The 16,151-nt window shown below is 40.8% G+C and overlaps 1 protein-coding gene across 7 annotated transcripts in view; it reads left to right on the top strand.

The window, feature by feature from the left end:
- LOC140573764 (caskin-2) overlaps window positions 1–16,151 on the top strand; it is a 64,268-nt gene that overhangs the window by 21,006 nt on the left and 27,111 nt on the right. For all 7 annotated transcript variants that reach the window (XM_072693308.1, XM_072693307.1, XM_072693310.1 and 4 more), the window contains one exon: window positions 11,698–11,749. In XM_072693308.1, the coding sequence (XP_072549409.1) occupies window positions 11,698–11,749 (52 nt within the window). The remainder of the gene's footprint in view (window positions 1–11,697; window positions 11,750–16,151) is intronic.

Below are 16,151 nucleotides of genomic sequence, written 5' to 3'. Positions count from 1 at the left end.
AAATAAAAGACAGACGATTTCAAATCCAATGATGAGCACAGCAAGGGATAAAGAAGAAAAAGAGGGAAATGAGAAGAATGGAAGGGCAGAGAGGCTAACAGTTATGGTAGCACTACAGTTACCATAACAATACTCCTAAACCACTACAGTTCTCACAATACCAAACAAATCTGATGGTTTACACCTTAAGGTTTCTGGGAAGCACGCAGTGCATGCAGGACCAGCAAAGCCACAGGAGGTGAACAGAGATGAGCTAGTTTGTGTCTGATAGAGTGTGAGTGAACACTTTCTCATTGCTTTCATCAGTAAGACTTATATGGCTGATGGCAAACCGTTTCACACTGGAGACAGAGAGACAGAGAATGTTGGTTTGGTCTCATGTAAACCCTGCCTTGCCTAATGTTTAATTGGTGATGCATTTATAGCGGTTGGCTGGCTTCACCTGTCTAGGTGGAAGCACACACAACATTCACTGGAGAAAGAGACTGTTTCCATGCATTGCGCTGGATTCCTGATTTGGCAGCAGGGATTTCAAATAACATATATTTGTTTCAAGATGTTTTGAACAAGAACAATGTTTTCTGTTCCTGTGCTAGCATTTCATAACACCCTCTTTGTTTGGTTCTTCATTCTTTTGGTGTAGAATGAAATAAAGGAAGGTCTAGATGCGAATAGCAGATATCTATGGTGCTAACTTTAGCCAAAGCCTGATTGGCTTTAAACCACTTTTAAACACTTACCTATAAATACATACGTACAAGGACTCAGTGGTTAAAAGTAATTCAGCTAAATAACACAATCATAAATTACATGTTTGATAGTTAAGAAGTTACATTTAACATTCAAAGATCTCAAAATGGAAAAATCAATCGTCTATGCATCAGTATCTGCCGATTTTTATCCAAAATATCGGCAAATCAGATATATTTACAAAAATATTTATGAAAAAAATATTATCAGAATATCAGAAAAAAAAACATTTATGAGTTAAAGAATACAGCAGCTCTGCGTGAGGCTCCTCAATCACAGGACACTTCAGTTACTTGTTCACTTACTTTATCAGTCTATCGCTTCTGTTGGTTTGTTTGTTTTTTTCTGACTCAAATTCAAAGATAGAATGTGTAAAATTAGTGTAATTAATTTTGATTAATGAATGATTTTATCCTCATATATTTAGGTTGGCATTTAGTTTGGCTTGATTGGTAAAGTGAGTGTTATCACCATGGTAAGATCCAAAGAAAGAAAGAAGGTTGTAAATATGAATCTGGAGGGAAGTTTAAAAAGATCTCAGAACACTAGCTATAGCTGTTTCACTGTCCACAAAATAATTTGCGTGCAATAACTGCCAACATGGCCAGGTCAGGTCATCCTAGCAAGTTCAGTCTCTCTAAAGAAGTCTCCAACAATCCTAAAATGTCATCACAGGAGCTACTGGTAGCTCTCACCACAGCTGAACTCCCATCAGAAAAAGAACACAGACATTTGATTTTCATGGGAGTCAAAAAAATATCGGAGCAAGACTCAAGTTTTCCAGAGAACACCTAGACTAAGACCAGGACATCTGGAACAATGTGCTTTGGACGAATTAATCTAAAGTTTCATTATTTGGACACAGTAACAGTGGACAGTTTGGCATAAACTAGGCGCAGCATTTAAGCACAAGAACCCAGCAGTAAAGCATGGAGGTGAAAATGGTCATGGTTTAGGGCTGATTTTCTGCGTTAGGGCCTGGAGAGCATTCCATCATAGAATCCAATAGGAAGTGTATCAGACAGTGCTTGAGGAACATGTGCGACCATCTGTTTAAACACTTGATGTCAGAGACTGGTAGATCATTATAAGAAGCCAAAATACCAGCTATTAGGGCATAAGGTGTCCTAACTTTTTCATCAGTAGTATTTTTAGTAATTACATTTTATAAATTATTTTTAAAAGAATGTCTTTAGTTTTATGTATTTAGTTATATTACTAAACACACCACTAAACAGATATCTTAATATTGTTTAAATTAAGATCATATGGTCATATGTTTAGATATATCAAAAAAGACAAAGGTTTGGTAGCATAATAACGTGTCCAAGTGGGTTGGTAAAGTGTCTAAAAGTGTCAGTGCAGTGGTGGAGTTTAAGAGTCTTCCAGCTTCTGGAATTAAGCTGTTTCTCAGTCTGTTCGTTTTGTACCTAATGCTCTGCAGCCTCCTGCCTGAGGGGAGCGGGACAAAAAATGAGTGTGCTGGGTGAGTGGGGTCCTTCATGATGCAGGTGGCCCCTTTTCCTGCATCTGGAGGTGTAGATGTCCATGGTGGTCGGGAGGCTGCCTCAGACAGACCTCTGTGCAGCTTTTCTGTCTACAGCAGAGCAGCTTCCGTGCCACACGTTGAAGCTGGAGCAGAGCTCTTCACCAAACACATCTGTAAAAGGAGGTGAGGACTGAGCTCCCAAGTCCAGCTTGCCTTAGCCTCCTGAGGAAGGAGTCTTTGATCTGCCTTCCTGACCAGACTGAAAGTGTGGTTGCTCCAGGTGAGGTTGTTGCTTGACCACTTGCTTGACCACTTTCACCGCAGAACCTCTGATGTGCAGGGGGAGGTTGGCATGTCTGCCTCTTCTGAGGTCCACAATCATCTCCTTCGTCTGATCGGCGTACTCCCTTCGCACCCATCCGGGGATGTTGTCCGGACCAGCAGCTTTTCGGGGGTTGATCCTCCTTAGGGTACTTCTGCTGGTGTCACAATGAGGGGTTCTTCTCCAGGTGGAGAGTTGTGTCTGATGCTGGGGGAGGTGTCAGGGTCCTTAAAGCGGGCATAGAATTTGTTGAGAGCCTCAGGCAGGGAGGGGTCTTTGGAGCATTCTGCATCTTTGGTTTTAAAGTCTGTGATGCACTTAATTTCCTTCCACATGCTCTGTGGATCCTGGCAGGAGAAGTGTCCCTGGATTTTCTGAGCATATGCAGCTTTGGCCCTCTTAACACCTGCAGTCAGCTCTCTTCTATCCCTTCTGAGTTCATGTCTCCTGGACCTGAAGGCAGCATCCCTGGCTTGCAGTAGTGAATTTGCATTTAGCCAGGGTTTCTGGGTAGCAAGTCACAGTCTTTGTACAACCTTTGTTTATGTAGATGCATACCCCCCCATGCTTTTCCAGACAGCTGGTTACTGTCTGCTTGGAAGTGCTGTCATGCTGTAGTTTAGCCATGTTTCCGTGAGACAAATCAAAGCACAGTTCCTCATCTCCTCAGAAACACTCATCCTCAGCCGCAGAAGGTCCAGCTTATTGTCCAGAGAGTGGACGTTGGACAGGAAAAGAGGTATCCGGGGTCGGTCAGCGTTAGCGCTAAGCCTGGCTAGCACGCCAACTCGCTTCCACTTCTTCTGTCACTGCTTGCACCGCTTCCTTTTGCCCTTTGTCCGCTGCGCTCTGCTCCGCCGATGTCCGGAGTAGTTGTAGTCTGCCCAGCATAGCTCTGAAACTATTGTCCATAGTTGCTGCTTTTGTGGAAGAACAGCGAAAAACGCTGGGTAAGACTACCCTACATATTTACCCACATGTCAGTTTGCACAGCATTAATATAACCTGAAGTTGTTTATGGCTCATTTTACAGAAGGTTAAAGACACTGGACTCTTTACTGACACTGGAGCACGCAGTCCGTAAAATTGGCTGGTGGCACATTTGGACAGGACTAAAATCACTGATAGACTGAATATGTACATTACCATACCTCCCCATGTAAAACTAATTCCATCAAGACTTGCAACTGGTTTTATGTAATTTACTGAAGTGTATGAGTTATAGTTAGTAGAACTATCAATTTGTTACTTTTGAAGCTGTAACTATAAAATCTGTGGTTATCTTAGTCCTTGTTTATTTTGGCTACAAGTTCTCTACTGTATGTCTCTGATTTAACATTCCTTGCACTGTTTGCCATGTGGTAAAATATCACAGCACTATGTAAATACAACAGGCCATCAAGACTACTTAGACCAGACCTTTCCTGTTCATAGTAGGCTCATGCTATATCATAAAAAACCCTAAGCACAAACCTGTCGCCAGTCTCATTTACTCAGAAGATAAGAGAGGCTGGAATCCATTGCCCTCCTTCCTTAGCCAAACACACCACTTCCCTGTGTGTTTACTGCATCCACAGTAGGACTGGGGTGGAGCTGTGAACTCCATGGAATCAAGGCGTCTCTGATCTGGGCCCAGGGCTTCCACTGCTGCTTTTCAGGCTTTAAACAAAGCAGCTAGCCTCCCCAGTGTTCAAACATTACTTTTGTAGATGCTAAACAATCCACACCTACTACCCCCCCCCCTCCCAGTTTAAAAAGAACCTCTTCCTTCCTTGTTATCAAAAGACAGAACCTTCTCAGGTTACCGATATCAAAGTGGAAGGCGACCGACCATTAAGCCATTGTTGCACAAAGTCATGACTGCTGATATCCACTTGCTGTGTGAAGCATATAAAAAATAAACAATTGCCAATCCAACAGAAACAAAACATGAGATGACCGTAGACAGGGTATCCGAAGAACATATTACAGTAGGGCGCTTAATCTGTCGTAGTGCAATGTGTCCTATGTCGCTAAGAGAACAAAATTAGTTGAATGCAGTGCATTAAAAAAAATCCCATCTACAGGTTATTTGTGGCAACTCCTGTATGTAGTTTGCACAAGCGTACGCTCCCTACAACTGGTGTCTGTGTGTCTTATACCATAATAATGAGTGAGCGCAGAAAGGGCAATAAGCTCAGCAAGTCATCTGCTAAAGCATCTAATCATGCTAAAATGAAACTAAAGGATAACATTCCCTGCACTGATCACCTGATCACTCCTATGCTGACCTGACAGGTTTGTCCTTTCAAATTAAAAGCAGGGAGAGTAGTATGCCTTTTAAATTAAGTTATTTTAGCTATGTAGATGCTCATCTGACATTCAGCTAACATTCAACTGTTTATGTATTAAATGCAAACAAACAAACCCTAACCGTAACACTAACTTTACCCTTCAATCTATTGTTGTATTGCCCACCCTTTATGTTAGTTTAATGTCAGTTGACCATCTAAAAAAGGTAAAGGTGCACGTATTTGTCACCGTACAGTGTACAGCGAAATGTGTCCTCCGCATTTAACCCATCTGGTAGTGAACACACACTCACACACACACACACACATGTGTGTTAGGGGCAGTGAGTACACACACACACACACACACACCCAGAGCAGTGGGCAGCCAACTCCAGCGCCCGGGGAGCAGAGAGGGTAAAGGGCCTTGCTCAAGGGCCCAACAGTGGCAGCTTGCCGAGCCCGGGAATTGAACCCACAACCCTGTTATCAATAGCCCGGCGCTCTAACCGCTGAACCACCACTGCCCCAGTACGCGGCAGCTACAATGGTCCATTCAAGTAAAGTGATATAAAGTATCATTACAAATACTAATTACCCCAACACTGGCAGTTATATATTTAAATACATGTAAAGAAGATCAGCTATGGCAGACTTTCCCGTCTATAGCCCGGTCTATATTTATACCCGAATGGACAAAGATGACATTTGAGGTACAAATGGGTCTATGGCCACACAAAGTTTAGGTTTTAAGATGTCAGTTTCCACTGCTTATTATGGATAGAGCGAGAGCTTTCTGTTACTCCACCTCAGCCAAACCCAGAGGAAAATGATGACCTACACTATTTGTGTGTTTACTGCTTGGCTCTAAAGCACCGTCAGCTACAGTCAGAAACCAAGCCATATTTGAGGCGTTCCCTGGCGTTTTTATGGACAAACATATAATTGTAAAGTTTTGATACAGGCTGTGGCTCTACTAATTTTAGTTGGAAATTTTGTTTTACAACAGATTGGGTTTCAGTGTTTTGCTTCACAGGCACAGGTTGGGACTTGAGCGTGTAGGCAGTCCAAGGGTAAATCTCTTTACAAGACACAGACGGGAACCGAATCTCCCAAATGGATTGCATTCTTGTGGCAGAGAAACTGTGCTACATTATATGTTCTGCATTTAGCATTAAAGCGAATAGCATGATCTTTTGCTTGGTCTCGCTGATGCTTCAACCAACTGGCGGTGCTTTTTGCCACACTATAAACAATTAAAAATAGCTTCAGCGACTGATAAAGAAAACCTTTGCTCCAGCATTTAGTGGCTGACCTGACCAAAAGATGTACAACCTCTTTTATCAGTCAAACAAGAAGAGTGTGATTTCAGTATAACTCATTAGAAATAGAAGAGCGCTGTTCAAAGACAGTTTTGTGCAAATTCCATTCACTGTGTGAAGGCATCCCATTAATTATGGTAGGAAACTCGGTTACACAAAGATCCTGTCAAGGAACTGGTCCTGAAGCTGGTATAGAGTTGTACTTCAAAGGCTTTCTGCTTTGTTTTGGTCACTTAAAAGTTGCTCTCGGCTGTGACAGGACTATAAAGAAGACAGACCTTTGGGCCGCCGCTGTGGCTCCACATCGTGGGTGTATCCAGTGTCTGTGGTCTGAATCTCACTCTAGTCCAACACCCCTGTGGCTTGCTCTTTGGCCTTAGTGAAGTCGTATAACAAGCACTGGTTCCTGGAGGTCATCACTCCTTGACTCACCTTCAGGGATGCCTTAAGGAGTTAAAAAGCATGCATTGTAAGAGTTATTCACATTTATTGTGACCTGCCAGTCTAAAGCTTGGTTAAACTGGCTTTCAGTTACAGGAAAATTTGCTAAAGAAATGGCCAGATGTGAGCAGGTTTGGTCTTATTCATTACATTATGGTAGCATTGTTATAGCAGACAGTCTGTAGTTGAACTACTGGAGCAGAAAATGTGGAGACTTCAGACATATGAAAAAAGCTGCTAAAATGTTCTGTGTGTTTTTTTCCCTTACGCCTAAAATGGTGGTGGTTTTTGGTTACTTTTTTTATTTTATCCCCTCCCCTTAATTTTTCTTTTAAATTTAGTCCTTGTCAATTCCCATCTACTAGCTAGGATTCCCCATGTCACTAGATGCCACCAGCACTGAGAGGACTAAAGGTACTGTGTACAATGTCCCCTGTACAGAATATTGATACTGATTTATCAGACCCCTCTTTTTTTAGTTTTTGTACGACCACTGATTCATTTATACATTTGATAGAGCTATCTCCTGTATATTTTATATACTCTTGTTGACTGGTCTAGCACAGATGGGCAGTAAATGGCAAACAGAGGAGTATGTTTTTATATCCACATGAATAAATGTATAAAAACGTGTATATATATATATATATAATATTTGTTGCTTTTGGAATAAGTGTAGTACAAAGGTTTCAACTAAATATAAATAAATTACATTTTATTTACTTGTTTTCACTTGGGCAGGACAACTTTTGGGATGCGGGATACAAAATGCTTTGTGTCTTAGGCCACAAACATGCTTAACTCAAGTATGCAAAAGCCAAATGCCAAAGCGCTGTATGCATGTCATGCTGTACAAACTTAACATGCCTTCTTATGCTACTACAGCGATTAAACATTTTGTGCTCGGGGGCGATAGAAAGAGTCATAAAATGGTCTATAACCCTAACGAAAGACACTGCTAGGGCTACAAGAACTGTTTGCATAAACTCTTCACACATTACTCTGTAGTAAGTTACCCAACATCAAGGGGCCCTACAGATAAGTCGCCAGGTCGTTATCCTCTTACCATTGTAATGTCCTGGCCGGAGAGGTCAGAGTGAAGTCAGATGTTAATGAACTGCCCTTTGTTATGCTCAGACAGTGACACTGTCATAGAGCACCGTAACTCCCAGTGGAGTGTCCATCTCTTTACAGGAATTCCTGACATTTATTAGAACCCTGGCAGCCTCCTGCCTCTTCCAAGTCTGATTCACACCCACCACCTGTGCTTGAGGTCATGGGAAAACTTGTTCCTAAGTTGGAAGTTATATAATACCACACATATAGTTGTGGTCAGAAGTTGCACACACTTATACTGAACATGAATGTCATGCCAGAAAGCCAGTGGGCTTATTGTGGAATGGATAAAGCAGGCTAACATTAAACAATGATATTGAAAATGTCAATCAAATTGAATTGATCACTACCAGTTTTGCCACCAAAAAGAGTGGTCAAAAATATCCAACTAAAATATTGCCAGAAGTTAAATGTCAGGTCAGGTGCAACCTACTGAAGGACATTATACTTACATATAATGCTAATATTGCCATGATATTCATGTCCATGATGTGAGTATCTAAATGTCCAGCCACAACTGCCTAAATGAGTCCCATACAAATTAACTTGATTCTCTTTCTTTTTTTGATAAAAACAGAACTATATACTCTAGGATATACATTATACTGTTTACTAGTCTTATTGCAATATTGTTTTTTGGAGTCATACTGCAAAAATATAGGCTGTCACATAGCTTAATCCTACAAACACAAATTTGCAATGTAGACCATATCCTCATCACATCAACAGGTAGGGATATGTTATGGGGGCAGTGGTGGCTCAGCGGTTAGAGCACCGGGATATTGATAAAAGGGTTGTGGGTTCGATTCCCGGGCTCGGCAAGCTGCCACTGTTGGGCCCTTGAGCAAGGCCCTTTACCCTCTCTGCTCCCCGGGCGCTGGAGTTGGCTGCCCACCACTCTGGGTGTGTGTGTGTGTGTACTCACTGCCCCTAACACATGTGTGTGTGTGTGAGTGTGCGTTCACTACCAGATGGGTTAAATGCGGAGGACACATTTTGCTGTACAGTGTACACTGTACAGTGACAAATACGTGCACCTTTACCTTTACTTTAGAATCTGATCTGATCTTTGTGTTTGTAATAATACAGCCACACATTTTAGATAAGATGTGCTGCCAACTAATACTAAAGAAAAATCACTTTATTTTGAGTCATTTTAAAATAGGACATTTTTTTTTACTGTTTTATAATCCACTCTGCCTCCCCTCACTGACCTTTAAACTCCCATTTCCTTTAAAACACTGCAGTCAAATCAAAAAGTGTGTGTTTGTAGTGGTACACATTTTTGCCTGATATTGGTTGTTGTTTGTTTGGTTATTGATGTAACCTAACTGTTTTATTGTATGCTGAATGTGGTATGATTTGGGTTCCTGTAGCCTGTGTTTTAGCATTAGTGTTGGTTTCCACTCGGTTCTTTCTGAAAGTGCTGTTTTGTGGTGGTTTAAAAACAAGAAAGGTGTAAAACGCTGGCAGAATGAAATGTTTCTGCAATAGTTATATAACGTTTCAGGTATTATCAAATTTATTTGTATTGCACTTTTTTCAACTGGTGTTGTCACAACTGGTGATTATTGATTAAAGTCACCGAACCATTAAGACTGTTGTACTGTTCAGGTGTGCAACATAATCTTACACTGCTCAAAAAAATAAAGGGAACACTCAAATAACACATCCTAGATCTGAATGAATGAAATATTCTGATTGAATACTTTGTTCTGTACAAAGTTGAATGTGCTGACAACAAAATCACACAAAAATCATCAATGGAAATTAAATTTATTAACCAATGGAGGCCTGGATTTGGAGTCACACACAAAATTAAAGTGGAAAAACACACTACAGGCTGATCCAACTTTGATGTAATGTCCTTAAAACAAGTCAAAATGAGGCTTAGTATTGTGTGTGGCCTCCACGTGCCTGTATGACCTCCCTACAATGCCTGGGCATGCTCCTGGTGAGGATCTCCTCCCAGACCTGGACTAAAGCATCCGCCAACTCCTGGACAGTCTGTGGTGCAATGTGACGTTGGTGGATGGAGCGAGATATGATGTCCCAGATGTGCTCAATCGGATTCAGGTCTGGGGAACGGACGGGCCGGTCCATAGCTTCAGTGCCTTCATCTTGCAGGAACTGCTGACACACTCCAGCCACATGAGGTCTAGCAATGTCCTGCATTAGGAGGAACCCAGGGCCAACCGCACCAGCATATGATCTCACAAGGGGTCTGAGGATCTCATCTTGGTACCTAATGGCAGTCAGGCTACCTCTGGCGAGCACATGGATGGCTGTGCGGCCCTCCAAAGAAATGCCACCCCACACCATTACTGACCCACTGCCAAATCGGTCATGCTGAAGGATGTTGCAGGCAGCAGATTGCTCTTCACAGCGTCACCAGCCTCTGTTACGTCTGTCACGTGTGTTCATTGTGAACCTGCTTTCATCTGTAAGGAGCACAGGGCGCCAGTGGCGAATTTGCCAATCCTGGTGTTCTCTGGCAAATGCCGAGCGTCCTGCACGGTGCTGCACAACCCCCATCTGTGGACGTCGGGCCCTCATACCATCCTCATGGAGTCGGTTTCTAACTGTTTGTGCAGACACATGCACATTTGTGGCCTGCTGGAGGTCATTTTGCAGGGCTCTGGCAGTGCTCCTTCTGTTCCTCCTTGCACAAAGGCAGAGGTAGCAGTCCTGCTGCTAGGTTGTTGCCCTCCTACGGTCTCCTCCACGTCTCCTGGTGTACTGACAGACACAGCAAACCTTCTTGCCACAGCTTGCATTGATGTGCCATCCTGGATGAGCTGCACTACCTGAGTCACTTGTGTGGGTTGTAAAGTCCGTCTCATGCTACCACGAGTGTGAAAGCACCACCAACATTCAAAAGTAATCAAAACATCAGCCAGAAAGCATAGGTACTGAGAAGTGGTCTGTGGTCCCCACCTACAGAACCATTCCTTTATTGAGTGTGTCTTGCTAATTGCCAATCATTTTCACCTGTTGTCTATTCCATTTGCACAACAGCATGTGAAATTGTCAGTCAGTGTTGCTTCCTAAGTGGACAGTTTGATTTTAGTTTGATTTACTTGGAGTTATATTGTGTTGTTTAAGTGTTCCCTTTATTTTTTAAGCAGTGTATGTGTGTATGTCCCGCTGTAAAATGGTTCCACACTGCAAAATCTTTTACTTACCTTCTGAGAATGTCCTTACTGCTGCCGGCTGGGAATAATGTCCATTAATGGCACCTTTGCTCTGAAAGCTGTAAAATTTTAAAAATAACAAACACTATCTAACAGGACTAATATAATACACTATCCATTAAAATATGCCTGGATTGGCCTCGATTTCCAAGTTTTTTTCAGTATGGTATGGTTTTCTATGTCTAGAATGCAAAAAAAACTTCAGATTGTCTGTGATTGCACAAATACACATGCATGGGAAAGGGTTGTGTGATGAGGTTAATTTGGCCTGTTCCTGTATATGTCATACAGTTCATTTGCCCCTGTTATCAAGTAGGGTCATACAATTCAAACATACCACTGGACAGCTTAAATTATTAAATAAACATGTCATGTCAGATGAATGTCATTATGGTTGAAAGACTTAATAAATGAATGAAGAAGCACACACCACAGTGTGTAATAAAGGACTAAAGGAATTGTTGCTAAATGTTTTGAGTAGCCTGTAACTGGTGATTTGCATAGGCGGGTCGCAAGGCTTGTCCTGGCTCTGATGAGCATCCTGGAAAATAGGGAAAGAGAATGAGGTTGAGTGAGAAATGAAAGGAGATAAGAATAAAAAATGGAATTGAATAGGACAGTGTGTAGTTTGTGTTTATAATGGATTAATACAATACATGTACGTTGATACACTTCGATACAATTGAACCTGTGACCCTAAAAGCCAAACACCCCAGCTTGAATTTGAAATGTTTACCTAAATGAGGTTCAAGATCATGTTTTTGACTCCTGTGTTCTGTTTCCTGTTTTGCAGAGTTATTGGGCTCCACCAAGAGACTCAATGTCAACTATCAGGATCCAGATGGGTAAGTCATGCTTCCACTGTGGCCTTCGGTATATTTAGGTACAACTGTTGCCTGAAAAGGTATTGGGAAGATGTTTTTAAATATAGTGATACTTTTGTTTTTTTTAATACTTTACCATACTGCCAACCCTACCTCATACCATCATCTCATCACTATGTAGTCTACAGGGTTAAACGGTAGGGCTAGTGGAATCATCCTTGCATTCTAGAATAAAGGGATCATGGCGGCTTCCTGTCTGTTCCACATTTCTACATTTTGTAAAGCAAACCTGAAAGTTCTTGCTTATGCAGGTTGGGATTGGTTCTTCAGCCCTCAGGTGAATCATGCCTTTTTGCCTTGTCAGGTGGGGCAAGGTAAACGGTAATTGTGTCTGGTGGAGAACTGTAGTAGTCCCCGCTGAAAACACTCATTTAGGTTTTGTCTTACTCATTTATTTTCCCCAAAGCTGCCACTCTACCATGCCTTTATACATGTTTATTTCTTTAAAAAATAAATGTTTTAAAACATTTTATATCAGTGAGATGCAAATTGTTTACGTTGCCATGGTGATGTCACTGACGATAATTCTGCAATCTGACTCACCCTCAGATTTCGGAGTGGGCTGCCGCTCGTAATTTGTTGAGCATTGAGTGACCTTGAGTTTTTGATTTAATAAAATTTTTTCATAAACAGGAATGTTTCTTAAAAAAACAACTACATCTTAATAGAAATGTATACTAATACAATAATAACTAACAACTTTTCTGAACGTATTGTGCATATAGTACTGAAAGACCACTGACCAACTGCATGTTACATTACAAGGCGTATAATTAGTCCTGTTTAATTAGATCTATTAAAGCACGTTTTTTTAAATTAATCATTACTACAGCTAGTGCATTTTGTCTGTCAAAATATTATAATACATGTAGTATATAGAGAAAATGTGTAAGTAAAATTCCTTTAAGAGGTGATGAGTTGGGATATAAACAGCTAGACACTCAGGTAAAAGGTACACAGGTAAAAAAAAATAATGTAACATTTCTTAATTTCTTGTGTGGTTTCTTCTGTGGTTGCATTATAAAACCAGATTGTAAAAAGCATTCTCATGTTCATTATCAGTATTTAAAACTCTATGAGCAGTCATAATGTTTTTTTAATTGCATCGAACCTAATTGAATTATATGATTTTGAAGGCCCCTGACGTTTAAGGGTTTGGAAGTTTTTTTTTTTACTGAATAAATCTGAATAAAGAACACAGGATCTCAGTCAGTTTAGGTCAGACTGACCTGACCTAAATAGAAAAATGATTTCTCATTTTTGTATTTATGTGTTTAAATAGAAAAAAGAAGAAACAAGCCATTTCTCCCATTTTGTATTCAATCCAGCAATCAAACTATTTAACTGTAGATGGAGCCTTTAATAGTAATGTTCTGGAAAAATTACATTCAGTATCTTAAGTGCCCTTTTTGGCTTTCTTGTGTTCGTTGCTTTTCGGCAAGCATCTACATACCTTTCTTGTGTTTCGCACACCCCTTCAGCCAATTAAACTTTAAGAGAAGTTAGGTTTCACAGAGAGCAGTAAAAAGGTCAAGTAACAGGACATTGACCCCACCCCACCCCACCCCAGCACTATGATGAGATTAAAATTCTTGTTTTCTTAGAAGCACATTTTTTCTATACCTATTCAGGAGATGAAGGATGGCTGGGGCAAAAGTAGGTGAGGGTCAGTATTGGGCAGTTGTGAGTGAGGGCTTGGCTGTGGCAGATTAGATGGGGGTGTTTACAGGGCTTCAGTGTGGTGACGGCCTTGGCTTCCGGCTATTGTTGTGCTAGAGAGGAGCACATGAAACACCCAATGGATTGCTGTGCTAAGGGGATCTGAACATTAGCTTGTGTTAGTGCTAATCTCTCCTTTCATGTGTGGTTTATATATTCAGAGCTTAATGGACAATCTTAGCCTCATGACGATGAGGAAATCTTTCATTATTATTCAGTACTGTCAGAGTTGTTCACATCTCTTTAGCATTAAAGTGAAAACATTGCCTGCTTTTGTTGAGAAACTGAAGATACATTAAGGGGTTATTTCCCAATCCAAATAGTAGTTGTGGAGCAATATGACCACTAACATGAACTATTGGTCTCTATGCAGTAATCACAGTAAGATCATGATTTACAGAGGGTCAGATTTGTTTGTGCTGCGCTTTTAACAAAAGTCACAAAACAGCTTTACAGGAATCCAGTAATAGGCTCAACAAATATGTGTACACATGTACTAGTTGTAAATAAATAAAACAAAAACCACAAATCACCACAAGACTGCTCAGGTGTACTGATAATATAAAATAATGTAACTAATATAATCATAGTAAAGATGGTACGAGTAATGAAAGTTATGATGATGGTTAATAGTAGTAATAATAATAGTTTATGTGTGATCATTCATTTTTTTACATTTCTGTCATGGATGTTTGACTTTATAAGATTTGTGACTTTTTTCTTATGGTTTGTTTTTGGTCAATTTATGGTCGTTTTAACAGACAGTGCCTTTCATCATGTTTATGAGGCCTACAGGCTTTTTTGTAACATAAACGGAATTAACCTTTTTTCCTCTTTTTTTTATTATTATGTTTCTCAGTCCTTGGGTACAATCTGATAAAACCTGCATTGCATACTTTCATACCTACCTTTTGTAATACTTGTCATGTATTGCAGTGTTGAGGACGATGCTGAGTCAGCCCTGCGTAGGCAGAGATTGTGCCTGATTGGAAATTGATCTGGTTAAATCATCTTTAGAAAGGTTCATGTCTCTACATGTCACCAAATTCATTAGCCAAGCTTGCATTTTGCTCTGCCACGTAGCATGTTTTGTGTAATTCTTTAAGTTTCTTTCCTGTGTGTCTAGGTTTGACTCTAAAGTGAGAACAATTATGCAAGAACTAAAGACATGTAGGGAAAAGCTTTAAGCAAATAAAAGTGGTAAAATGTTTTGCCTCGCTGTGAGACAAATTAGTATTTGAGCCTCTTTTGACTTTCTAGAGAACTGTTGGAATTGTGTGTGGTGTGTTTCTATGGCAAGCACTGCTGGAATGGCTATATGTGAAAGGGCCAGCCAGTGTGAGAGGGGGCTGATTGGAGCCCTGTCCTTTGTCCACCAAGGCCACACTGCCAAGACCCATCAAATTCACTCTGACATCTGAAGAAACGGAGGCAAAAGCAGACACGACCTGTAACACAGGGCTCTCACTGGACTCTGGGAAATTTCCCAAAATGTATATTTCAGAGAAATCAGCAACTACTCGCAGTGCTGCTGTGGATTCCCAATATGTTGCCAACCGTTGGTGATCCTTGCTGGGCATAGTCTGCTCATTTCTCTGTTCACATGTGGAAAGAAAACGTCCATGAACTGGAGCTGTCTGATGCAGTTTTCATCACTTAAAATAGTAGCTGAAGATGAGACTCTCAATATGTGGTTTCCAAAGAGGTGTTGATGCAAGGGAAGGCAGATCTCATTAGGTTGCAATAGCATAAAAATGTTCATGAGTGGTCAAATCTACATCCTTAAAAAGAAGGCATGCACCGGTGAGCTCAGCAACTCCAAACATCCATGGAATACAAGTAAAGTAATTGTTTGCAGAATCTTTTCCTTGGTAGATAAAAACCCTTGAACAACATGTAGTCACTCCTGAGGAAGTAGACGTAACACTGTCAAAGTACAATCAAGAGATGCCACCAGGACAGTAAATACAGAGGGTTTACTTCAAGATGCAAACTACTGGCAACAAGGTCATGCTAGACTAGAGACAAAAAAAAAGTCCGGCCTAAAAAAGCCTGGGAAGAGATTTTTGGGAAAGATGATATGAAGAATAAATGGAGTATTAAGAAAACCAAAAGAAAAGGTCAATGATCTAAAGCATATCATGTCATGTGTCTAACATTGTGTAGGCGCTGTAATAACATGAGCATGTCCGTTTGCCAGTGGACTCATTGTTCAATCTGGTAATCCATTGATTGTCTTTTTTATGAATTGTTTGATAAATCAATTGGTAATAAATGTATTATAATGACAGCCCCAGACATGAAAGCTGTCCATCTTTTATTTTCTCCATTAAGTGGTAATGCTTCAGAACTTACATAAATGAAGTGAGCATGAGACCTGAATGAAAATAAGTTTTAGAAAGGTGAGTGGTTAAGAGTAAAGGCCTTTGTGCTCAGGACACTGGTGCATGGGGATTGTGGAACATGGAGGAAAGGCCTCTCAAACACAGAGTCCTTTCAGGGCTTCACCATGCAGGGCTGGTAGGGCTTGCCAGCATCAGGTCAGGCTAGAGTGATGCAGAAAGGTAGCACAGAGGTTGGATTGTGTTGGATATTTTGGAACCCTTTACCTCAATCACTAATATCTTCTCTTATAACACAACCT

Source organism: Salminus brasiliensis, chromosome 12, assembly GCF_030463535.1.
Source record: "Salminus brasiliensis chromosome 12, fSalBra1.hap2, whole genome shotgun sequence".
Lineage (NCBI taxonomy): Eukaryota > Metazoa > Chordata > Actinopteri > Characiformes > Bryconidae > Salminus > Salminus brasiliensis.
This window is presented reverse-complemented; position numbering and strand designations above follow the sequence as displayed.